This window comes from Lynx rufus, unplaced genomic scaffold, assembly GCF_022079265.1.
Source record: "Lynx rufus isolate CCGP_SWC_20201006 ecotype Redwood Valley unplaced genomic scaffold, mLynRuf1.p SCAF_14, whole genome shotgun sequence".
In the NCBI taxonomy this organism is placed as follows: domain Eukaryota; kingdom Metazoa; phylum Chordata; class Mammalia; order Carnivora; family Felidae; genus Lynx; species Lynx rufus.
In genome coordinates, this window is record NW_025814828.1 from 17,475,362 (window position 1) to 17,502,573 (window position 27,212).

General features: G+C 34.5%; 1 protein-coding gene across 4 annotated transcripts in view; it reads left to right on the forward strand.

Moving 5' to 3' along the window:
* Window positions 1-27,212, forward strand: part of CNKSR2 (connector enhancer of kinase suppressor of Ras 2) — a 306,470-nt gene that overhangs the window by 100,180 nt on the left and 179,078 nt on the right. For all 4 annotated transcript variants that reach the window (XM_047075991.1, XM_047075992.1, XM_047075993.1 and 1 more), the window contains exon 4: window positions 7,292-7,379. In XM_047075991.1, the coding sequence (XP_046931947.1) occupies window positions 7,292-7,379 (88 nt within the window). The remainder of the gene's footprint in view (window positions 1-7,291; window positions 7,380-27,212) is intronic.

A 27,212-nucleotide genomic window follows, 5' to 3' on the forward strand; every position in this document is an offset into this window, starting at 1 on the left:
CTCTCTTTTTTTTTATGTTTTGTTTATGAACTCATCATGCTCATTTACTCTACAAAGATCTGTTTCTGTATCTCAGATGATCTTTAAGTCATGATGGAGTAATCATCTTTGGTAACTCACAAAGATTGGAACTCTCTCTGTCATTCTTCATTTATTTATGTATGTGTATAGCCAAAAATCATCATACCAAACATTAATATCTTCACAATAAGAATAGTTCTTTAGTATGGTTGTACATGATTTGCCTTTGAAATAAAAACTTTAGGGGAATTCACTAAAATAGAAAATCAGTGTTTTCTTTGGTTTATGTCTAGTTTTCCCCCAGATTTTTTGACATTTAATTTTGAGCAAGAAGCTTGTGTTACATGAAATGTGAGTGGTCAAGAAAGTGGAAAACGCCTTAGAATTCAGTTTGCTACAGGCATTCTGTCATCAAATAGATTCTTCGTTTTATATATTTTGAAGATCACATTTATGGGAAAAACCATGCTGTATTTCATCTTATCACTTTTGAATGAAGTTTTGAAATTTTATTAACAGACTTTGACCTTTTCGAACCTAGGAACCCAAACTCTTTGTACTCATGCCAGAGCATTTTGAATTCTTAATTAAAATGCCAATTTGTATGCTTCACTGCAGTAAAAATGGCCTTTAGTTATTTTTTAATGATTTTGTCTTAGAAGTGTTATATTTTACATATTTTTTAAAAAATGGTTTTAATGAGGCCTAATTTACGTTCTGTAAAATTCACCTGTTTTAAGTGTACACTTTAATGAGTTGTAGTAAATTTAGATACACCTATGCAGTAAATATCTCTACAATCCATTTTAGAAAACTATCATGAGAATAGATTTTTTAAAGTTGGTTCCTCACAAAGAGGTTAATTTTTTTTAACTGAGAACATAGATTAATCAATTACATACATTTTTTTCCAATTGAATTCTTAATGTCTCTTTCTGTTTTAGTAAATTATGATGAAAAATATACTGAGTTTTGGAATATAGATTAGTGGAAGACAGCCCATAATAGGCTGTGCTATATAGAATCATTTAGAAAACAATATGTTAAAACCACTGACAAAAGAAAGACTCATTTAACAAATAGTATTGGGACACTAGGTAAAGTCTTTGGAAAATAATAATAAAACACTACCTTTTGTTTACTAAATCATTTTAAGTATATAATTTATTTAAGTGGAAAACAAATCCATAAGAAAATTATAGAAAATATAGACAAAAAATAATTGCTAGATGTACAAAGGCTTAAGTGTTTTAAATATGGAATAAAATACAAATGAACATACTAATTAACTTCTACATAAAACTGAAAAATGTGTCAAAATATAAGATGACAAACTGGAAAAAAATAAATACTTGCAACAAACATATGAGAGAAGCAGAGTATTGATGTGTACTATGTGAATATTACATGCATATTTTTAATATCAAAATGTAAGAGATGAGCATATAGACATTTGAAAAAAGAGGAAACAAATTGCTAAGATGTATGTACCAAACAATAGAGTTTCAGAGTACATGAAGTAAAAATTGATAGAACAAGAAGAAAAAGGCAAATCCACAGGTATAATCGGATACTTCCTATCCACTCTCTCAAAATTAATAAAACTACCAGACATAAAGTCAGTAAGAATTAGAAGAACTGAATATCACCACCAAACAACATTATATAATTGACATCTTTAGAGTATTTAATCCAACAAGAGCAGAATACAAATTATTTTTACGTGCCCATTGGCGTATTCTCCAAGATAGACAATATCTGCCTCATAAAGCATACTTCAACACAATTTAAGAGAATTAAAATCCAGTTAAAGTGTATTCTATAACTATAATGGAATCAAACTAGAAATCAAACTACACACTTCTAAGTAATCCATGGATAAAAGAGGAAGTCTCAAGGGAAGTAAAAAAATATGTTAAACAATGAGAAGAGAACAAATCATAATTTTTGTGGCACACAGATAAAGCAGTGATGAAAGAGATGTGCATAGGACTGAATGCTTATATCAGAAAAGAGATCTCATCAATCAGCTAAGTTTCCATCTTAAGAGAATAGGAAGTAATTGCTAATCATTGTGTGTAAATTTTCAGTTAAGCAAGATGAAAAAGTCCTAGAGGTCTTCTATAAAATATTACACCTGTAGTTAACCCGTAGTTTTTATTGTACATGTAGTTAACAATATTTTCTTGTACATTTAAGGTTTTGTAAAGAGGGTAATCTTGTGTTAAGTATTCTTACAATAAAATAAAAGAAAATGGAAAAATAAGAAAAAAAATAAGCCTAAAGCAAGCAGAAGAGGGTAATAATGACAAAAGATCAAAAATCATTGAAACTGAAAACAGAAACACAATGAAGAAGTCAGTCAAAATAAAAGGATCATAAAGGAATACTACAAATAATTCTTTATACATAAATTTGACAGCTTAGATTAAATCGACCTTGAAAAACACCAACTATCAAAACTTACCTAAGATCAGATAGATACTCTGAATAATCCTGTAAGTATTAAAGACATTGAATTAGACTTAGAAACCTTGTGTAATGGGGTATAAAAGGTCCAGGCCCAGATGATTTCCATGGTGAACTCTATATATTTAAAGAGGAAATAACACCAATTCTACACAGTCTGTTCCAGAAAAAGGATAAGTAGGTAATCTTCCATCTCAATTTATGAGATGATCATGATCCTGATCTCAATACTCGATGAAGACCATAAAAAAAAGAAAACTACAGACCAACATTTCTCATGAATTTACATGTTAACTTGTTAACCTACAAGTTAAAATCCTCCACAAAATATTGGTAAACCAAATCCAACCATACATAAATAAAATTATATACTGTGACAAAGTGGAATTTATTCCAGGTATACATGGCTCCTTTAACACTTAAAAATAAATCACTATGGGGATGCTTGGTTGGCTCAGGTAAGCATCTGACTCTTGATTTTGGCTCAGGTCATGATCCAAGGGTCGTGGGGTAGAGTCCTGCATTAGAGCCTGCTTAAGATTCTCTCTCTTCTACCTCCCTCGCTCTTTCTCTCTCTAAAAATAAATAAGTACATAAATGGATTTAAAATTATATCAGTGTAGTCCACCTCATAAGTGGGTTAAAAAATGAAAATCATATGATCGTAACCGTTAATGTATAAAGAGCATTTGGTAATGGTAATTGGTAATTTGGTAATTGGTAATGAATGCGTATCCTGTACCCATTCTTTAGAAAACTACTCAGAAGTGTAGCAACAGATTGGTAATACCTGAACGTGATATAAAGCATATATAAAAAGGAACAGCTAAACTTCTACTTCCCTTAAGAAAATGAATGGTTTTCTCCTAAGACTGGGAATACGGTAATGCTATGTGCTCTCACCTCTCCTATTTAATAATCTGTTGGAAGTCACATTCAGTGCAGTAGGCAAGAAAAGAAATCAAAGGACTAGAGATTGGAATGACAAAACAAAACTTCCCCTATTTGCGGATCATATATATCCCTGTGTAGAAAATTCCAAGCTATCTACAAAACATGTTAGAACTAGTAAGTAAATAGCAAGGTTGTAGGATACAAAGTCCGCACACAAAAGTTAATTGTATTCCTACATACTAACAATGAATAACTGGAAACCAAAATTAAAAATGTATAATTTACAGTTGCTCCAAAAGTAGTGAGTTGCCTACATATAAATTTAGCAAAATATCTATGGGATCAGTATGTGAAAACTATAAAACACTGATGTGGAAAATCAAATGACATAAATGAGACACATACTGTATACTGTATTCATAGGTTGGAAGTCTCAGTAAAAATGTCAATTCTCAAGTCTCCCTACATATATAAGGAAATTCATATAGAAATTCCCACAGGGGTTTTTTAATAGCCACAGGCTATATGATTCTAAATTTATATTAAAGAGCAAAGAAACAAGAATAGATCATCAATTTTGAAAAATAAATTACTCAATTTTAAGTATTATACAACCATTGCAATCAAAATTGGTATTGGTGACAGGATCAACACCTAGATTTTTGATTGTGGAGAATGGATAGCCTTTCAGCAAATGGTTTTGGAACACTTGGATAGGCATCAGGGCAAAAAGTGAAACTCGAGCCAGACCTCACACATTATATAAAAGTTGACACTAAAATGAATTACAGAGCTAAAGGTGAAACATATAACTATACAAATTTCGTTACAAAATATGACTTTGGGTCACGTGAAGATTTTCTCAGATATAGCCCTAAAGGTCTAATCCAGAAAAATTATCAAGTTTGACCTCAAATTAAAAACCTGGTATGCTAAAGTTCCTGTTAAGGGGTTGGAAAGATAAGCTATGGCTCATTCTAGGGACTGAGAAGAAATATTACAGGTCGCCTATTCAACAAAGAATTTGTATACAAAATGTGTTAGGAACTCTAAATTCAATAGTAAGAATACCAAAAATCCAAATAGAAAATTGGCAAAGGGCTTAAGGAGACATTTCACTAAAGAGTGACATATATATATATGTGTGTGTGTACATATATATATATGCACAAATATGCACATGAAGATGTTCAGCATCACCGATTAGGAAACCATTCAGGAAATACAGATAACTCTTAGATATAAATATATATAAATATAAATTAGATATAAATATAATATAAATAGATTTCTAAGTAAATATAGAAAAAAACACCTTGGGGGATTAAAGACCTGAATGTAAGACCTGAAACCATAAAAATCCTAGAAAAGAGCACAGGCAGTAATTTCTGTGACATTGGCCATAGCAAGTTCTTTCTAGCTATGCCCCCTGAGGTAAGGGGAAAAAAAGCAAAAATGAACTATTGGGACTACATCAAAATAAAAAGCTTCTACACAGTGAAGGAAACAACAAAACTAAAAGGCAACCTACTGAATGGGAGAAGATATTTGCCAATGACATATCCAACAAAAGGTTAGTATCCAAAATATATAAAGAACTTATAAAACTCAACACCAAAAAAACAACCAATTAAAAAAAATGAGAAGACATGAACAGACATTTTTCCAAAGATGTCCAGATGGCCAATGATCACATGAAAAGTTGATCATCATCACTTACCATCAAGGAAATGCAAATCAAAATTACAATGAGATATCACCTTACATCTGTCAGAATGGCTACGATCAACAACAGAAGAAACAAAAGGTGTTGGTGAGGATGTGGGGAAAAAAGGAACACTCCCACACCCTTGGTGGGAATGCAAACTGGTGCAGCCACAGTGGAAAACAGTATAGAGGTTTCTCGAAAAATTAAAAATACTATTACCATAGGATCCAGTAATTCCACTACTGAGTATTTACACAAAGAATATGAAAACACTAATTCAGAAAGATAAAGGCACCCCTATGTTTATTGCAGCATTATTTACAATAGCTAAAACATGGAAGCAACCCAAGTGTTCATGGATTTATCCATTCATGGATAAATTTATCCATTTATCTAATGGATAAAGAAGTGGTATATATACACAATGGGGTATTATTCAGCCATAAAAAAGAATGAAATTTTGTCATTTGCAACAACATGAATAAACCTGGAGGATATAATGCTAAGTGAAATAAGTCAATCAGAGAAAGACAAATACCGTATGATTTCACTTGTATGAAATTTAAGAGTCAAAAAGAAATGAGCAAAGGGGAAAAAAAGACAAAGCAAGAAACGGACTCTTTTTTAATATTTTTTAATGTTTATTTTTGAGAGAGAGAGAAGGAGAGAGAAAGAGAGGGAGAGACAGAGGATGAGCGGGGGACGGGGAGGGGCAGAGAGAGAGACACACACACACACACAGAATCTGAAGCGGGCTCCAGGCTCTGAGCTGTCAGCACAAAGCCTGATGCAGGGCTCGAATTTACTGCAAGATCATCACCTGAGCCAAAGTCGATCGCTTAACTGACTGAGCCACCCAGGTACCCCCAGCAGACTCTTAACTATAGAGAACAAACTGATGGTTACCAAAGGGGAGGTGGGTGGGAGGATTAAGGAGTGCACTTGTCATGATGAGTGGGTGATTAAAATAAAACCAGAAAAAAATGTCTTGGGAAAATAATTACATAGCTAATAGAATAGCCAATATGAAAAATACATGAGTGAAATATAAGCTTAAAAATAGCAAATAAAGGACTTCTCTCTTATATGAACCCATGTGAGAGTGGGAGGTGCTTGAGTTGTAGTTTCTTAGAAGAAACAAATTGTTTGTAACCAGGAAGTGGTTCCATATAAGCCTTCCCAATAAATTGCCTGAAGAGATATCAAAGAGTAGGCCTAAAGCACTAAGGATTCAATAATTTTACTAAATTTTCACCTCCATACCTTCTTTTATATTACTGACTTATTTTCTTTTCATTAAACTGGGGCTCCTAAATCCTGTAAGCTTTGGCCTTACAAAACCTCATTGTCATTCACAGATGAGAGAGGTTAAGAAGTAATGGAAAGTCATTGTGAATTCATTTGGTGACAAAACGCTTGCTTGCTTGCTGCTATTTGTTCATAACAGCCTTGTAAATATAAACCTTATATCAGAATATATTTATTATATATGTACCAAGTTGTTTTAAAAAGGCTATGAAGTGACATAAATGATTGGTTTAGTACAAGATAAAACCTAGGTAAGTCTATAGAGGCAGTATATTAGTGTTTAACTGTTGACTTGTGGGCTCAGACTTCCTTGGTTTGAATAGCAGTTCTACAACTTACTAGTTGTTACCCTTTTTGTCAGCATTCTCATCTGTAAAATGGGAATAATAATAGTGCCTATTGACATAAGAGTTTTTGTGAAAATAACTTAGTACATGTAAAGCATTCAGAACAGTAACTGGCACATAGGTCTTCAGTGTTGGCTGTCAGTGTTAGCCCTGAATTGTGAGTATTTCAAGAAGGTAATGTATTGAAAATCTTCATTTGAAAATAAACTAAAATGTTGTCTTTGCCTAAAGTACTCCTTTATTTGGTGTTTTATTGTAGACGTAGTGTAGACGCCTTCTACATACCGAAGAACCAATAAATATTAAGAACTAAAAAAAGAAATTTGAAAGAAAGCAAACTTTATGTTTCTTGAATTTAATTCTGTTCTAAGCCATTTCCTGAATCTTTTTTCTTAAATATGTCCTGAATATTGTTTTTCACTACGTAAACTTCAGAACAACTCATTTCCTATTATTCAAGATCTTAACTTTAGGCATTGCATTTTAGGACTTTTCAAAATCTGTTCCTATTATTCACTATTTTTTTTTCCTTTTCCCTTTATAGGTCACCATTTGCTGCTGTCACAGACTATTCAGTTACAAGGAATAATGTCATACAGCTCTGCTTGGAATTAACAACAATTGTGCAACAGGTATTAGCTGGCAACATTTCCTTCTCTTAATTTATTATCTATTTCATATTCAAACAATGAATAGTATTCCTTTTTACCAAGAGTTTGTAAGATACTGGTTTGGGAGTTTCTACTTAAAGACAAATGGTTCTAAATAAACCAAATATGTGGTTTGGGAAACTATTCATATATCCCAATAAACAAGCATTTTATTTACCAGAAGATGTAAAAATGTAAAAGTATACTGAACTTCTAGAGAAATCATTATAAGATCATAAGTCTGGTAATCTCACATTTTAGTGGAGAGGACTGTACTGCCTTTCACAAAATTAAATTTCCCCATTTAGATAACAGTCTAAGACTTTTGCTCTAAGACACTGTTCTTTATTAGTACAATTATTAGTTTCATTTATATATTGCACATATGAAAAAATACTCATAATAGCTTTTAACAGTGATCCCTTTATGTGACCTGATTTTATTTTTACTTTGAATATTATCCAAACCAGGGATCCCCAAATCAAATGCCTTCAGGAGTACCGCCACTAATATAAATCAAGCCAGGCATGAGATATGGAGAAATCATAGAGTGATGAATTGACTAGTACATATTTTATAAAATTTAATTAAATCTAATAATGAAACACATCTGAGAAGTCTGAAGCCTGCAGCCACCATGCTGTGTAAGCCCTGATGATGGCAGCCTCATGCTGACGCTGCTTTCTTGGGTGCTGGTATTTGTTAACCTATCCAGTGTTTCAGAAAGAAAACAGACAATAAAATAAGATGATACAGTAGATTTGGGGGAAAACTGATGATTTAATTTTTTATTCTACTCCCTGTCTTTTATTACCAGGGATAATTATAGGAAGGAGGGTAACTTTGTGACTTTTAATTATGGAACACATCAGACATTCATCAATGTTATATCATGGCATTGATAAAGTCAACAACTCTTTGTTACTCAGAGACATGCATGGAGAGAGTGAACATTTTTTATGAGCTTTGAGATACCCTAACAGTCTCACTGCATGTCTTTATATTTGATATCAGTAAATGTAATTTCTGAATTTACAAGGTCTCAACTGGATGATGGGGAGAAGAGTGGCGTTTTAGGACAAGACTCAGCAAACATTTGTAGAACATAGATATTAAGTATTTAAGGTTTTGTAGGCTGTGTAGTGTAGGCAATAAGGGCCTTTTGAAACTACTCAACTCTGCTGTTTTAGTGCAAAAGCAGTGTTAGACAATGTGTAAATGAATGGGTGTGGCTATGTGCCTATAAAACTTGTTTTGCAAAAAAAAAAAAAAAAAAACCGCAGATTGAATTTGCCCCTTGGGCCATCTTTTGCCGACAAGCGTTCTAGGGCATTGTTAGTCCAGTGTGGTCTGTGGACCAGCAGCATTATGATCCCAGGGGTAAAAAAGCAATAATATAATCTATGGGTTATTATTCTTACCCATGACATTTTTTAAAAATGTATTTTTTAAAACTCGATTTCTTTTAAAGGCATTAAACTTAACCAAAGATTTGAGATATGGACAACAGTGTATTAGTTTCTTTCTTTTACTATGAGAGAGAAATTCTCTCTGATTTAGAGATGCATATTACACAGTATTTTTATAGTACTCTTCATACCTTTTAATATAGATAGTGCTCACTAGCAATCTGTATTAAACAATCATAATAATATAAGAATTATTAACTGCTACATGAGAAGATCTGTGATAACTGTATTATGTGTGTTATTTAAGCTTTTTATTTATACATGAGACCCAAAACAATGAACAGATGGTGAAGTTGAATGTGAGAATTAAAAGTTTATTTTTCAAGTTTTTATACATGAGAAACTCCTATTGTCAATTCTATGAGAATGCCATCCATCTGATATCATCTTGCCAAGTAACTTCATTTCCAAGCATAATTATGACAGAAAGTGGGAATTTTTCAGTTCTTGTATCTCCTCCAAACATCTGGACCTGGATAGCCTATTTAAAAGTTTACTTTTGAGTAATTGGCTGACTCTCTGTTGCCTTAAAAACGAAGACTGCAAATCTAAATGACAATTATGATGTTTTCTTGAAAATCTTGAAGAAGAGTACTCAGGTGTATTCATTTTCCCTTAATTAATGCATAATGTTTTCTCACATCAAAAAGGGATCAACAAAGTGATCTTGAAAAAAATTACCTTTAAGTGTACAGTGAAATCATATATGGAGAGTTTTCTATGTTTAGAACTCACAGGTTCCAAAACATACCTTTGTCATTCTAACCTTCAGATGTTACATTGAGAAGAATGGCTGAAATGATTTTCAGTGAATTAAGATTTCCTGTAGAGAAATTGTCCAGTGGTGGAAGTGCGATTTCTGTCAGATATGACTAACTCCCACCTATTCTGCTATTTTTAAGAACATACCATCTAAATAACAAGTGATTCAGCTTTTGTTCCAGAATGTATGAATACCTGCTATTGACAACTACTTCATAACAAACATATGCCATTCTGATATTACCCTCAAAGGCTTATTTGTGCTGTCAACGCAACCTTTAACAGATGTACTATGTGGCTCAACATTCTCCTTAGGAATTTACTTTAAGACACTAATGGGTTTAAGTTTTGCTGTTTATAGCTCAGGAAACATGGTATAGAGACATGCTTTCAGAAGTTGAACTTGATGTACATTCTGTCTTGCCCAAATACAGAATTATTGAAAACACTCCAAATAATTGAAATATTCCAAATATACTCAGATGTAGAAGGACCTTCTGTACTTTCCACCCACTGTACACTCTGGTTTAAAGAGGATACCTTGCCGTTCTTAGGACATTTTGTTCTAACATTACCTGTTTCTATTTTTTAAAGTTCAGTAGCTCTTTTGCCACAGTTCCTTCTACCTCACTCTCATTTTCCTATCACATGTCCTGTTCCACTCATCACCTTTAAGATGCTTCTGAACAAAAACCTCTATACATAGGTAGTTTTGGTTCTTGCCTTGCCCACTCCTTCCCAACTTGTACCTGACCAGATTACTTAATTCATCTACTTTAACTACATCCTTTCTGTTGTATCTTAAGGGAAATGTTAAGATACCAATTTTTCTTCATAAAATACATCTTCCTGACATCCTGATGTAATTTACTTATAAGTATAGAATCGATCACTTTCAGACTAGTCATTCCAAAGCCCAGCTTTAATTTTGTCACTTTTAGCAATTTTCCTCTAGTTTCCAAATTGATTACAAACTCCTTTCTTTGGAATTCAAGGGCATTCCAAGTATGGTCCTACCATAATTTCAGTTTTACCTTCCAGTACTACCATATATCTTAATTGTAGTCTACTTCATGTGGATGACTTACTGTTAATAAAATAGATTTTGTGTCTCATCTTTTTATGGTGTGTGGTCTCCTCAGAACATGTCCTATATATCTTTCTCTCAGCCTGGTAAAATCATGTTCTATTCTTTTTTTTTTTTAATTTTTTTTTCAACGTTTTTTATTTATTTTTGGGACAGAGAGAGACAGAGCATGAATGGGGGAGGGGCAGAGAGAGAGGGAGACACAGAATCGGAAACAGGCTCCAGGCTCCGAGCCATCAGCCCAGAGCCCGACGCGGGGCTCGAACTCACGGACCGCGAGATCGTGACCTGGCTGAAGTCGGACGCTTAACCGACTGCGCCACCCAGGCGCCCCTCTATTCTTTAAGGCCTCTAGGAAGTGCCTCATTCATGAAACTTTCACTATATCCCACAGCTCTTTGTACTTTCTTCCTACTTGACCATTTATATTTAATGTAACTATTGATATGGTTGGAATCGTAACTGCCACCTTGCTGTTTGTCTTCTATGTTTACCATATGTTCTTTATTCTTTTTCTTTTCTGTATATGTTTTCATTAATTATTTTTTATGATTCCATTTTGTCCTGTTTGATGACTCATTAGCTATAATTCTTTGTTGTATGTTGTGTGTGTGTGTGTATATACATGCAATGGAATATTGCTAAGCCATAAAAAAAGAATGAAATCTTGCCATTTGCAACAAATGGATGGATCTACAGGGTATAATGCTAAGTGAAATAAATCAGTCAGAGAAAGACAAATACCGTATGATTTCACTCATATGTGAAATTTAAGAAACAAAATTAACAACAAAAAAAGGGAGACAAACACTCTTAAACAGAGAACAAACTGGTGGTTAGCAGAGGGGAGGTGATGGGCAGGGGGAGGGGAGGATGGGTGAAATAGATAATGGGGATTAGAAGTACACTTAGCATGAAAAGAACTGAGTAACATATAGAATTGGTCAATCACTGTATTGTACACCTGAAAATAATGTAATGATGTATGTTAATTATACTGGATTTTTTTAAAGTCCTAATATGAACAACGCAATAAAATTTTAAAAACTATGGCATAATACTAAATACTACTTTACATAGCATTTCACATCTTACCTATGAAAGTTATATTCTGCTTTGAATAATTATTATCTAACTTCAATTAGATTATGAACTTCTTAAAGACAAGAATGGTGTCTTGCTGATTTTCACATATAGTAGGTGCGCATTACATACTTGGTAAAATAAATTGACCTGAGATCCAGTTATCCCCTCTGGTTAGCACATGCTCATTTGTACTCTTCCAAGAAAAATTTGGTATTAGATCCTTCAATTGGTACTCATTTTATTTCATCTCCTGTGTAAAAGCTGTCGTTCTTTCTCTGCTAGTTATGTAAAGAACCCCAGAGAGGGGTGCCTGGGTGACTCAGTCACTTAAGTGTCCAACTCTTGCTTTTGGCTCAGGTCATGATCTCACTGTTCTGAGATCCAGCCCTGCAACCGGCTCTGTGCACTGACAGTGCAGAGCCTGCTAGGGATTCTCTCTCTCCCTCTCTCTCTGCCCCTCCCCTGCTTGTGCTATCTCTCTCTCAAAATAAATAAACTTAGGGACACCTGGAGTGGCTCAGGTGGTTAAAGCGTCCGACTTTAGCTCAGGTTATGATCTTGGAGTTCATGAGTTCAAGCCCACATTGGGTTATGTGCTGACAGCTCAGAGCCTGGAGCCTGCTTTGGATTCTTTGTCTCCCTCTTTCTGTCCCTCCCCTGCTTGCTTGCTCGCTCTCTCTCTCTCTCTCTCTCTCAAAAATAAAATAAACATTAAAAAAATAAAAATAAACTTAAAAAATATTTTTAAAAAAGAACCCCAGAGATATCTAAAGATACCCATCACTTTACATCTTAGTTTATTCACTGAGTTAAAATAAGAGTATTGATCCTCATAACTACTTTCCAAGGTAGAATGAAAGCGAACAAGACTTCTGAAACACTATGCAAATATAGAATGCTAACAAAAAATATCTTTTGAGGAAACAGTTACAAGCATGATATATTAGTGTTTGTAAATCATCTCTTAAAATAATCTATTATTTTTCTACTGTTAGGTGATGTCGTATCTTTGGTACCAAGTTTTTCTGGGCTCTAGTCTGTTACTACCTTTCATAGCAATAGGAATGAGGTTGATAAAATAATGAAATAAAATAGCTAAGTTGATAATGAAACTATAAGTGGTTTTATTTCATTTTGACTCTACTTTTCTGTATTTTCCAAATTTTCTAAAATGAATTCAAGTTGTCAGAAGAAAAAAAATGTTATATAAAGTAATACTGCTTTGTTTGATAAAAGAGCACAACATAGACAAATACTTACATTTTAAATGACACAGTTTACAGTCAGTGTCCATCTAATGGTCTCATTCAGCCATTGTATACACACTAATCACTGCATTCACTTAGAATTGTATGCAGTATCTAGGGGCGCCTGGGTGGCGCAGTCGGTTAAGCCTCCGACTTCAGCCAGGTCACGATCTCGCGGTCCGTGAGTTCGAGCCCCGCGTCAGGCTCTGGGCTGATGGCTCAGAGCCTGGAGCCTGTTTCCGATTCTGTGTCTCCCTCTCTCTCTGCCCCTCCCCCGTTCATGCTCTGTCTCTCTCTGTCCCAAAAATAAATAAAACGTTGAAAAAAAAATTAAAAAAAAAAAAAAAAGAATTGTATGCAGTATCTGAAGATAGGTATTAAACTTAAGCTACCAGTAAAAGAGGCCAATTTGAATAAGCAAAGTGTAGATTTAAAATATATATATATATATATATATATATATATATATATATATATATATATATATCTAGGGCATGCATTTATTGCCAGGCTTTCAAGAAATCTCATCTGAACAGTTATGATGATAGTTATGCTTTGAAATATGCTGTACTTCAAATTATTTTTCACTCAACTTTAATTATTTTTATTCCCATTGCAACAAGAGGAGATGATCAATATCTAAAAATAAACTGTCACAAATAGCTTTTTTCCCTTCTTAACACAAAGGGGGTGGTACTATGAAGTAAGTGGAAAGTGCTTCTTGGTATTGGCTACTTATATTTAAAGTGGTACTAACATTAGAGGTGAAAAAAATATAAATTTCTTTTAGCAAGCTCTGTTTGGAGTGATTTATTTAATCCTTTATATCTATTTTACTTATTTACAGTTGTGATGGGGTTAGATAGTTATATTTGAAGTCTTTTAAAGAGATCCCTCCCCCAGTACTTTCCTTTCCACATAAGATTGGTTATCATACCACATTTGAGAAAAAGGGGAAAATAGTTTAAAATCTTAAATAGAAAGAGTTCTCAAAGAACTGAAGCCTCATTTAGAGCACTGTCAGCGGAAAAATGAGGCAGGTACCCACACACTTCATGCCAGTACTGAAATAATTGCCATGTTGCCTGCCCTAATGGGTTGCAGCTTGACCTAAAATTATTCTACTATAACGGTTTTTTATTTTCTACCTCAAACACAAAAATGATTAGATTGTCACTAGTTAAGAAACTGACACAAAAGTATCAGTTTGCAAAGTGAAGCTTTGGTGGAATTCAGAATACTTGGGAAAAGAGACAGAGGGTAGGGATAGTGACTATTGGAAGAATTGAGAATTAGGCCCATCGCTTCATGAGCATTTCACCTTGGACAAACCATGTACATTTACTTGTGCCATCTATAAACAGAAATAATTCTATTGTGAGTATCAAATTAGATGTGTTAAAAATTGTTCAAAAATGTGAAGTGCAAAACAAAAGTAATATTTATAAAATTGGTAAGAAATACAGACTTGATAAAAGGAATTTGTTTTAAATAATGAATATACACAGATATTTTTTCTCATTTTAGTGTTCATTTTCTTCAGCTGCAGTGAAATTCAGTGAAATCTGAATTATATGCTGAGAGAAAATTTTCAACATGATGTGAAACATTTTAGATCAGATTTTGAAATGATAATATACCAGAGTGAAAACTTCCTTTTAAAATTCAAGTTCCAGTAATATACTTTTACCTGAAATGTCTCCTCTAAATTGTATATATTAAAATGTCTTGCTGTTTTCTTATGGGCTTACTTATTTCTTAGCCTTTTTACATCCATTTTCCCTGTCCTTAGATATCACTGGTTTTTTTAATAGTATTTGAAATGTTACTTTAGCTTACCATTCCCAGCTAAAAGTTGGGTAAAAAAGAGAAAAGATTAGTAGTCTTTCACATGAGATTGTTTAAATTAACTTTTGAAAAGAAAAGAAATGCAGAGTAGAAGGAAATTTTAGAAAAAGTTCTTAAAACATCCTATTTTAAGTATGTAATTGTTACCTACTGCTTAGTCCACACTTTCCTTCCCCACCCTCTAAAATTTGAAGAAATGTCATGTACTGTTCAAAAAATCTTAACTGAGAGAATCACCAAGAACTGAAAGTTTATTTAGATATTGAAAGAGTTTATTGAAAGAGATATTGAAAGAGATTATGATCTTTGCTTCCATTCATTCCACTGATGCTGTATGCCATAAATATAAACGTTTGTATGTAGTATATGCTACAGTATATTTTTCTACATTTTTAAAAGTAATATCTTCTTCATAGAAAAATTTGGAGTAATGAAAAGAAAAGCATTGCTTTTAATCCTTCCACCCAAAGAAAATCCTGTTATTTTCCCTTTTTATTTCAGCCTGTTTTCATGTATATACACCTATATATTTTGAATATAGTTTTTTTCATTTAGTATTATTCCATAATTTTTTTTTTACTTTACTGCATTGTCCATATTAGGACTTTTAAAAAAATCCAGTATAATTAACATACAGCATTACGTTATTTTCAGGTGTACAATGCAGTGATTGACCAATTCTATACGTTACTCAGTTCTTTTCATGCTGAGTGTACTTCTAATCCCCATTATCTATTTCACTCATCCCTCCCTCCCCCTGCCAATCACCTCCCCTCTGGTAACCACCAGTTTGCTCTCTGTTTAAGAGTGTTTGTCTCTCTTTTTTTTGTTGTTGTTAATTTTGTTTCTTAAATTTCACATATGAGTGAAATCATACAGTATTTGTCTTTCTCTGATTTATTTCACTTAGCATTATACCCTGTAGATCCATCCATGTTGTTGCAAATGGCAAGATTTCATTCTTTTTTATGGCTTAGCAATATTCCATTGCATGTACACACACACACACACACACACACACACACACACACACACACACATAAACACACACCACCTCCTTATGCATTCATCTATCAGTGGATACTTGGGTTGCTTCCATATCTTGGCTATTGTAAATAAGCTGAAATAAACATAGGGACATAGGGGCACATATATCTTTTTGAATTCATGTTTTTGTATTCCTTAGAACTTTGTTTTTTAAAAAAGTTTATAACATGACAGTATTCATTAATTTTTAAAAATACAGAAAACCATAAAGAAAAGTGATTCGACATTTCTATACATGATTAAATGAGCTCCATAGTAAGTCTAGTTGCTATCTGTCACCGTGCAAAGTTGTTACAATATTATTGACTGTATTTCCTATGCTATACACTATATCCTCATGACTTACTAATTTTATAACTGGGAGTTTGTACTTCATAATCCACTTCACTTATTTTGCTTATGTTCCCAACTTTTCCCTGCTCTGGTAACCAACAGTTTGTTTCCTACATCTGTGAGTCTGTTTCTGTTTTGTTTGTTTGCTTCTGTTTTTAGTTTTTATTTTAAGTTTATTTATTTATTTTGAGAGAGAGAGAGAGAGCATATGCGTGTGTGAGAGGGGCACAGAGAGGGAGAGACAGAATCCCAAATAGTCTTGGTGCTGTCAGTGTACATAGCTCAGTGCAGGACTTGAACCCATGAACCATGAGATCATGACCCTAGCTGATACCAAGTTGGACACTCAACTGACTGAGCCACCCAGACACCCCTGTTTGTTTGCTTTTTTAGATTCTACATATAAGAGAAATCATACAGTATTTATCTTTTTCTCTCTGACTTATGTCACTTAACATAATGCCCTCTAGGTCTCTCCATGTTGTTGCAAATGGCAAGATTTCATTCTTTATTATGGCTGAATAATATTTCATTGTATATATACAAAATCCTTATCCACTCATCCATCAATAGACACTTAGTTTGCTTCCTTATCTTAGCTATTGTAAATAATGCTACAGTGAACATAGGGGTACATATATCTCTTTGAATCAGTGTTACCATTTTCTTGGGATAAATACCCAGAAGTGGAATTGCTGGATCATATGGTAGTTCTATTTTTAATTTTTTGAGGAACCTCCATAGAGTTTTCCATAGTGGCTGTACCAATTTACATTCCTACCAAAAGTGTATGAGTGTTCCCTTTTCTTCACATCCTCACCAATACTTGTTACTTTTTGTCTTCTCAGTAATAGCCAAATTGACCAGTGTTATTTTATTTTTAAATCTTTATTGAAGAAAATGGAAAAAATATTCTTCAAAGATCAATTTTGAAAGTGTTTATTTTTTAATGTTTATTTATCTTGAGAGAGAGAGAGAGAGAGAGAGCGAGCGAGCTGGGGAGAGGCAGAGAGATAGGGAGAGAGAATACCAAGCAGGCTCCATAGTGTCAGTGCAGAGCCCAATGCGGGGCTCAGTCTCAGGAATTGTGAATCATGACCTGAACCAAAATCAAGAGTCAGATGCTTAACCAACTGAGCCAACCAGGTGCCCTGAAACTGTTTTTTTTTTTTGATGGACAATTCCCTCTAAATTATGTATGTTTGTTTTCTAATCATTTTTCTTACCTGTATACTATTTTATTTTTTTAATGTTCATTTATTTTGAGAGAGAGTACACACATGCAAGCAGGTAGGAGCAGAAAGAGAGGGAAAGAGAGAGTCCCAAGTAGGCTCTGCTCAGCATGGAGCCCAACGCAGGGCTCATTCTCACAAACCTGAGATCATGAACTGAGCCAAAATCAAGAGTTGGATGCTTACCCAACTGACCTACCCAGGCACCCATCCGTTATACTTTTTTCAATACAAATCAATAAAAATAAATTATTTATGAAGTATTTTCTAAATATACATTTTTAAATAAAAATTTTCATAAGATTGTCTCTCTCTCCCTCTGCTCCTCTCCCCTGCTCATGCTCTCTTTCTCTCAAAAAAAAAACGTATTAATAAGCATATTTTTTAGTATTTACTTTGGGGAGAATGCAAGTAGGGGAGGGGTGGAGAGCGGGGTACACAGGCTCCGAAACAGGATCTGCACTGACAGTCTGACAGCAGCAGACCAGTGTGGGGTTTGAACTCACAAACCACAAGATCATGACCTGAGCTGAAGTTGGATGCTCAGCTGACTGAGCCACCCAGGTGCCCCTGTATAAATAAGCATATTTATATTGAGTGTATTGCCCTTTTTAAAATGTATTACTGCTGTTTAATCCAACCCGTTTTATCTTAATCAGGTTGTTATTTACTCAAGGTAAATGCTTGAGAGAAAAGAAGAGCTTTTCTAGGATTTATTGAATTGGTATTTGTGGTTTAAATTCTTAGACCATATTATCTGTGAATACTAAAAAATTAAAAATAAAGATTGCAGAATTTTGTAAAAATAAATATCCTAGAAGTGATTTTTTTCTTTTGAGAGGTGGGGAGTGGGGAGGGTCAGAGAGATAGAGAGAATCTTAAGCAGGCTCCACGCCCAGCACAGAGCCTGACATGGGGCTCCAGCTCACAACTGTGAGATCATGACCTGAGCCGAAACCAAGAGTCAGACGCTTAACCAACTGAGCCACTCAAGCACCCCGATAGCCTAGAAGTGATTTTTAAAATTTCATTAAGGAAAGGTGCCTGGCTCAGTCAGTTAAGCATCTGACTCTTACAGCTCAGGTCATGATCTCAAGGTCTATGAGATTGAGCCCTGAATTAGGCTCTGTGCTGGCAGTGCAGAGCCTGCTTGGGATTCTCTCTCCCCCCCCCCTCTCTCTCTGCCCCTCCTCCCTGTTCACTCTCTCTCTCTCTTCCAAAATAAATAAACATTTGGGGCGCCTGGGTGAGTCAGTTGAGCATCTGACTCTTGATTTCAGCTCAGGTCATGATCTCACACTCATGGGATCAAGCCCTGTGTCGGGTTCTGTGCTGACAGTGCAGAGCCTGCTTGAGATTCTCTCTTCCCTCTCTACCCCTTCCCTGCTCATGTTTTTTCTCTCTCAATAAATAAATGAAAAATTAAAAAATACACATTAAAAAATAATAAAATACAATTTCATTAAAGATTTTTTTAATGTTTATTTTTGAGAGAGAGCACGGGCAGGGGAGGGGCAGAGAGAGATGGGGACAGAGTATCTGAAGCAGGCTCTGAACTGACAACAGCAAGCCCAATGCAGGGCTCAGACTCACGAACAGCAAAGTCATGACCTGAGCTGAAGTCGGACACTTAACCGACCGAGCCACCCAGGCTCCCTTCATTAAGTATTTACGCAAGGAAACATGCCCTAAAGGTTTTCTGACAATAGCTATTATATTTTGCTTCATTACATTTTATCTGTGTGAATGGTACATCCTTTACCCTCTTGGTGGACATTTTATATCATTTACATTTTATGACAAAATAGGGTAGTGGGCTTTGATATAAAGTATATCTGAGTTCATCATCTTGGCTCTGCTTTTTGACAGGCTATATGAACTTGGACAAATTGCTTCACATCTCTGATACTCTTTATATGTAAAAGAGCATCACACCTTGTTGGATCATTTTAGGGTTGCAGTGAATTAGTAGAAGATCTAGCCCATAATCTGGCATTTAGTGGAAACTTAATAAATGGCCATTTTACTTACCCTATATGCAAAAGAGCCTTTGGAAACTCTAAACTTAGCTAGTTTTTGCTCTGCAGATACTTAAAGGAGTGTTGCCATGCTTACTTTTGGTATTGAGTAGCAGTGAAGAAAGACCTATTTCTAGAAGGAGTGCTTTTTTAAAAAGGACTTTGCTTTAATTTAGGATGTTCTTTAGATTTTAATGCAAATTGATTACTGTGCTTCACATTCTGGAAGATATTTTGACGTAAACTGGAACAAATTTTGATCACCTGTGAACCTGCCATCCCTGTCCTACACATTCAAATTACCTAGAGTTGAAAATGGAGAACTCAAAACATATAAAGGTAAAATGCCAGTGTGTAATACTCAGTCCTACAGAATGTGTGTTGTAGAAGGGATATTAAGATTCAGGTAGTAAATATATGTAAAGTTCTAAAGTGGGGGGTATAAATTACTGGGGTAGGCACTATATATATATTCTATGGTTCGTATAGTCAGTATTAAAACCTATAAAAGCCCAACTAGGAGAGTCTCTCATTCATCTCAGACACAACTTTAAATAATATATTTGCTATATTAGGGTTAGTGTTTAAGCCTTCCTGAATGAGACATTCTAGGTGACCTGAAAATTGGACTGGGGCTTTTGAGATTAAAACTGGGACATTTCAGATCAAAAACCAGGACAGATTTTATATGTAAATTTTAAACAATATGTATTATATTACTTAGTACACTTGTTGATGGAAACATAAAAGGTGATTCTGTTTTATTTTGTGTTTAAACAGCGTATTTAATTCGGTGTAATTATACTTAATCCTTTGTTTGCTTTCACTGTTTTAGTTGATCATGAAGAAGCAAAACTAGTGTTTTTTTTTTAAACTTCTGTATATAATCCTAATACAGTGAATCAGAAGTTATAGCTAGAACTATTAGGCATAGTAGCCAGATAACTTGGTGACTTTTATTCTAAAGACAAATACAAAACTAAAAATATATAGAATTTGCAAAGCCGAGATTATATTATATATGTATGCCTGTATCTCTTAAAAGACCTAGAAGGTAGTCTGAAAACAAATATAAACACACACTGAAATCCTCATTCTTGATATAAAATATAAAATGTTTATTGGTAGCTGTAAATTTTCTGAAAGCTCAGAATGAAAAGGTAATTAAGAGTGATGAAATTACCACATGCTAAGACTTTAGCAAAGCACTATTTAGAACATTGGGACATAATCATTTATTATTCTTCCAGCTTTCTGACATTGGCCTGACTTATGAACAAAAACTTAAAAACTTATGTAAATTATATGAAAATGAATTCTGAAATTGACTCTTTCCAAAGCTTTATTTTTTTAAAACACCTAGACTATATTATGTGAGCATCCTGCCAAAACACTTTTAAAGATGTAGACCGTATCACTATCACCAATAACAGAAGACGAACTAGAGGTGTTGTGTACTAATCAAATTCTTTTATATGGCAAATAGCAGGCTACTATTTCTCAGACATCTTTTTTCTTCTGTGTATTATATTTTTAAAGTTTATTCATTCTGAGAGAGTGCATGCATGGGAGGAGGGGCAGAGAGAGGGAATTCCAAGCAGACACCATGCTGTGCTGCTAGTGCAGAGCCCAGTGCAGGGCTCCAACCCACAAACCATGAGATCATGATCTGAGCAAAAATCAAGAGTCAAATGCTTAACCCATTGAGCCCTCCTCACCCTACTAAATATCTCACTAGGCTTTCTGTTTCTTCACATTTAAACTTTCTGCACAAAGGATTATATTTTTAAATTTATGTAGTATTTTATACATATACAATAGAATGCATGTCATAGATGTGTGTGTGTTTGTGTGTGTTATGAAGCATAACAATGAATACTCATGAATCTGTCATATAATAAATAGGACATTACCAATATTATTTTACTTACATTTGTGCTCCTCCCCAATCTCCTCATGCTGCCTCTTCTCAAAGTGTTTGGTTTTTCTCCTTAAAACAGTTTTATATACTTTTCTAAAACCCTTTTTAATTATACTTGTCTTTGAGTTTGTAAAAATGGTATCACTGTGCATAATACCTTTTTCACTTGATTTGTGTTTCTGAATTCATTCATGTTTTGCCCAGTTACTGTAGTTCATTCACTTTTACTTCATATAATACTTAATTGTGTCTATATACTCCAATATGTTTATCCCTTTTTGTGACCATGAATGTTTGGACATATACCTACTTTTAAGTGTATTACATAGAAGTGTAATTGCTGTGTTGTACAGTATGTACATGCTCATCTTTATAATTGTACCACATCCTGTTCTGAAAGTTTTATTGCTCATTTATGTAATGTACTTTCATTGTCTTTCATTGTCTGAAGTACTGTCTCTTCATCATGCTGTCTTATGATGGAGTTCACCTTTCAAGAGGCTATTAAAATTTTCTCACAAAGACCCTATAAAGATAGAACTTTTACCATTATTGCTATGTTGTGTACATGGAAACATGTAGAAAGGTGGGTTAGGTGATTCTTAACCCTATAGGTGATAAAATAAACTTCAGAAGAGAGTCCTGATATGTTACCATTTGTATTGTACTGTGATTATTCTCTTTAAAGAATAAAGCCAATTGGGGCGCCTGGGTGGCGCAGTCGGTTAAGCGTCCAACTTCAGCCAGGTCACGATCTTGCGGTCCGTGAGTTCGAGCCCCGCGTCAGGCTCTGGGCTGATGGCTCGGAGCCTGGAGCCTGTTTCTGATTCTGTGTCTCCCTCTCTCTCTGCCCCTCCCCCGTTCATGCTCTGTCTCTCTCTGTCCCAAAAATAAATAAAAACGTTGAAAAAAATTAAAAAAAAATAAAATAAAATAAAATAAAGAATAAAGCCAAAAGTAATACCAATCCATTTAAGAAAATATTTGCTGTGGGAGACTTAGTGAAGGCAGGTATCTGTATCATGCATCTCTGTGTTTCTAGTGCCTCGAAAATAAATGATTGTTGAAATAATTCATTTTCCCCTTAAAATTTCACCAAAAAGGGGCTACAGATTTTTGATTTAGCTGCTGTAACTCTCTGTGATACTGGTGAAGATCTAAAGAGAGCTAAACAGAAAAAAGAAATGATCCTTCAAAATTGATGAAATCCAGGTATATTGTAAGTATTACAAATATACAATTAGTGCTTTACATTTTAAGGTTGCTCATTCCTATTTCTTCTCCTATTAATTCTTACAACTACAGGGAGATGAATGGGGGTGGGAAGGAAGAGTGGTGATAGTATCAGTCTTCTCCATGAGACAGGTAATGCCCTAGTGAATTTGAGGAGGGAGAGGTGGGCTGAGGGGTTACTTTGGAGAGGACCAGAGCCTAGGAGGAAAGGGCTGGTGTTGGAGCTAGAAAAGGGTACCATTACTGTCTAGTCTGCAAACCCTCCCCAAATAAACCCATGTGTGCATTTCTGACTATCATTAAGCATGCTTTTGTAGCTTAAAAATTTCAATTTTGATTTGATACCAAATATGGAAACCTGAGCCGTAAAGGAATATATAATATAATGCTGTGAGACGATGTAATGCTAGAGTGGGAGTTATAAAATACCTAAGCTGGAAAAATCAAAAGGTTCGATTAGATACCTTTATGGGTTCTGGTTCTGTAACTATTTTATGTATCTGGCTCCAATTTAGGTGCCATCCCCAAACTTTTTTAATGCCTTTTTGTCTATAGTTGGGCTATTTAGCAGTTACTAATAATATAACTGTGAATTTTTGTTTTAATGTCTCACTGTTTTCTATAGCCCTCCTTACCCTACTAAATATGTCACTAGGCTTTCTGTTTCTTCACATTTAAACTTTCTACACAAATATTTTACTGCTGTCTCTCCCCACAAGAATTCTGAACAGCCTTTTAGAAATGAAATGTATACTGCCCTGGGCTCTTCTGTTCACCTTTGTAACCCCTCCCTTAAACCATATCATCTAAATGCTATTCCTTATGACGTTTAAAAATTATTAGCAAGAACAAAGGGTCTATATAAAATTTAATGGGCAGGGAATATGAACATTGATATTTTGAGGTTGGCCAAGTACTTTTACAACATATTATCAGATTTGTTTCTTACAATAATCCAGTGAAGTAGGTAGACCAGATGTCATTATCTCAATTTTGTAAGTGAGTAAATGAAATTTAAGATAGGGAGAGTGACATTAAGTGTCATGGCCAGGACTTAGATCCATGCTTTGACATTGTAATACTTTCTGCTCATTGCTCTTCAAATTGGCTTTACCTTAGAATGAAGTAAGGAGCCTTTTGGGGCACCTGGGTGCTTAGTTGGTTGAGTGTCCAGCTTTGACTCAGGTCACAATCTCGCAGTTCGTGAGTTTGGGCCCCACATCAGGCTCTGTGCTGACTGCTCAGAGACCAGAGCCTGCTTCGGATTCTGTGTTTCCTTCTCTCTCGCTCCTCCCCTACTTGTGCTCTGTCTCTCTCTCTGTCAAAAATAAGCAAACATATAAAAAAAAGAATGAAGTAAGGAGCCTTTTAAACGTACTGATATCTGTGCCCCATAAGACCTACTAAATTAGATTCTTGATGGTGGGGCTTGGCATCAGGAGTTTTTAAATGATGGCTCCATTGATTCTAACATGGAGCCACTGTATTCATACTTAACTAGTTTATTATGAGATGAGTATGATGTGAGAAGAAAATGTATGTGTTCAAGAACAGTGTTTTCTCAAAAGCAGGGCCATGGACTATAATTCACCTGGGGAAGCTTGTTAAGATGCAGATTGTTCAGACTCCACCATAGGTTGAATGACTGAGTCCTATGGATCAGCAGGTTCAACTATTTATAGGTGGTATCAGCCCAGAGGCCACACATTTACAAAGGAAGCTAGTTAAAGTTTTGAATATGTAACTCTAGTTATCAGTTGTTCATAGTCAATCTGTGCCATAAATGCTTATCCAAAAGGATTAAACGTGTTCTTTAAAACATCAAATGTAAGATATTAATGAAAATGATCATTGGCCATTTGTCATAAGGGGAGGATTGGTATTAGAAACTAATGTGTTGGGAACTAGGGTTAATAAAATAAGGAGGAATAATAATAACATTTTAGCATGTTATGAATCATTATGCCTTACATGGATTATGTTATCTAATCATCATAAATATAGATTTTCATACTTATAAAAGGTTAAAGCATACCAAAAAAAAATAGAGCTACTGGTTGTCGACAGTGATTTTTTAAGGCATTTGTCTCTGCTGACAAAATAGTTCTTTTTTTTTCAAAGTAGTTTTTAATAACCCAGGCCCCTTGGATTGGGTCAGCATGACCAGCAACATCAGATAGGTAATTCAGATGAAATTAGGCCTTAACACAAGTGAAATAATGGATTGAAATTATAACTGGAAGTGGCAGATTGAAGAACTGATCAGAATTAAGTAATTAGGATAAGTGAGCATGAATAAGACTTATAAAATGAGGCAAAAATTATATATAAATTCAAGATGGTAAAAGACTAGATTTGCATGAAGGTGACAGAATGTTATCTGAGGCTGACTTGCGAATTATATTGTGTGAGGAGTGACATAGCACCTCTGAAAAGTAGCACATTTCCTGAAATGAAGTACAGGATATAAAATTCATGGATTTGGGGAGGGGCACTCAGTCTAGAGCATGAGACTCTTGATCTCAGGGTCATGAGTTCAAGCCCAACGTTGAGCGTAGAGCTTACATAAAAAAATTTCATGTAATAGTTATTGCATTAAATTCTGCTTTGGTTAGGTCTTCATTTGCATGTGTGTTCTATTTTTGCCCCTTGCATTTAGTGGAAGATTGTATCAGTCAAGTTAAGCTAGATTATGCTGCAATAATCAACAACCTGGAAATATTTGTGCTTTTAGTATCATTCATGACCAGTGCTCATGCTCCATGTCCATTCTGGGTTACTATAGCTCTACTCCACATCCTCTTCACTTCAAAGCCGAGAGTAGCCTCTTCTTGAACACTGCTGGTCATCACAGCAGAAAGGAAAGAGAGCATGGTGAACTATGCACTAGTTCTTAATGTTTCTGCATGCCAATGGGACACATCACTTCTGCTTGCATTTCATTAGACAAAGTAAGTCATATAGCCATGGCTGACTTCGGTGGCTCCAGGATGTTTATTTTTTTCTTTAAAAAAAAAAAAATGGAGGGGCGCCTGGGTGGCGCAGTCGGTTAAGCGTCCGACTTCAGCCAGGTCACGATCTCGCGGTCCGTGAGTTCGAGCCCCGCGTCGGGCTCTGGGCTGATGGCTCAGAGCCTGGAGCCTGTTTCCGATTCTGTGTCTCCCTCTCTCTCTGCCCCTCCCCCGTTCATGCTCTGTCTCTCTCTGTCCCAAAAATAAATAAATGTTGAAAGAAAAAAAAAATTAAAAAAAAAATGGAATGTATATTTAGAAATCATAATACAAATCTGACACAGTAATGAATCTATAAAGAATTCCAGGATAGCATTATACTAGAATTTTAAGGTGAGTAATCTTTTTTATGTGAACATAAGGAAAGCACAATAAAATTAAATTATGTGGAAAAAATTTTTAAAGATCCCAAAAAATATCTTAGTAAAGGTTGAGTTTGAAGAGTTTCTTCTCTCCTCAGTGGCGTGTTTATATGCATTGGTTTGTCTCTTAGTAACTTAACTGTATTCTGCAATAGTGGTGGGAGAGGAAGACCTTTTGGTTTTCCAAAGCATAAAATTTTCTTTATAAATCACGCAGTGCTACTACCAGGAAACCCTAAATGGATACTGATTATTTATGATAATGACTTTTGAGTATAAACAAAACTAAGCCTAGATGTGGGCTGGTACTGTTGCTTGGGCAATTTAGTATTCATTAGGATTTAAATAATTTATTATCGTCAGTGATCTAAAAATATTTATTGAGTGCCTGAGTACAAATGTTATTTTTTCAGATGTTGCATATAATGAAAAGAAATGCTTCCATTTTGTCCAAGTAAATTCAATGTAAATAGATAAAAAGGACAAAAGTATGTAGGCTAAGGAACTTTTAAAATTAATACTTGGAATTTGTTTCAAATATACCATAATTTCCATTTATTTTCTGGCAGCCAAGTGGATGATATTGAACTGATGAATTAACATTTAATTTATATTTTCATTTATGATGTGGCATGGTATTTATCTTTGCTTGAAATCCTTAGTTGAATGTCATGGGGGAAAAATTGTCTCTTGTCATTTAGACCCTATAGATTTTCTTTCCCTTGTGATATATTAGATGGTCATTATAGTAAGTAACTTGAACATCTGGAACCTATTTTAGCTTTTTATTACAACAAAATGTTAGCTTTATTGTATGAATATAAATTATTGATATCTTTTACATAATATGAGTCTGTATGCAGAGAAAATCTATTTTTGTTGAAAATATCTGCTGAGATCATGCAGATTAATGTTTAAAACTAAACTCATATTTAAAATTATTTTGAAACTGAAACTCAGTCTATTTTTGTACAAAATGAGAGTGTAAAGAAACTAAATGTACTGTGCTAGTTTGGCAGTTAGAAACTCTGTTTTTGAAAAAATGGCTTTAAATGTTTCATTTGTGTATTTAATCTGTAGAGCCAATGTGAAATGTGTATTATGGAATGTGAAAATAGATAATCAATGGAATAAAGTATTCATAACTGATAAATTCAGA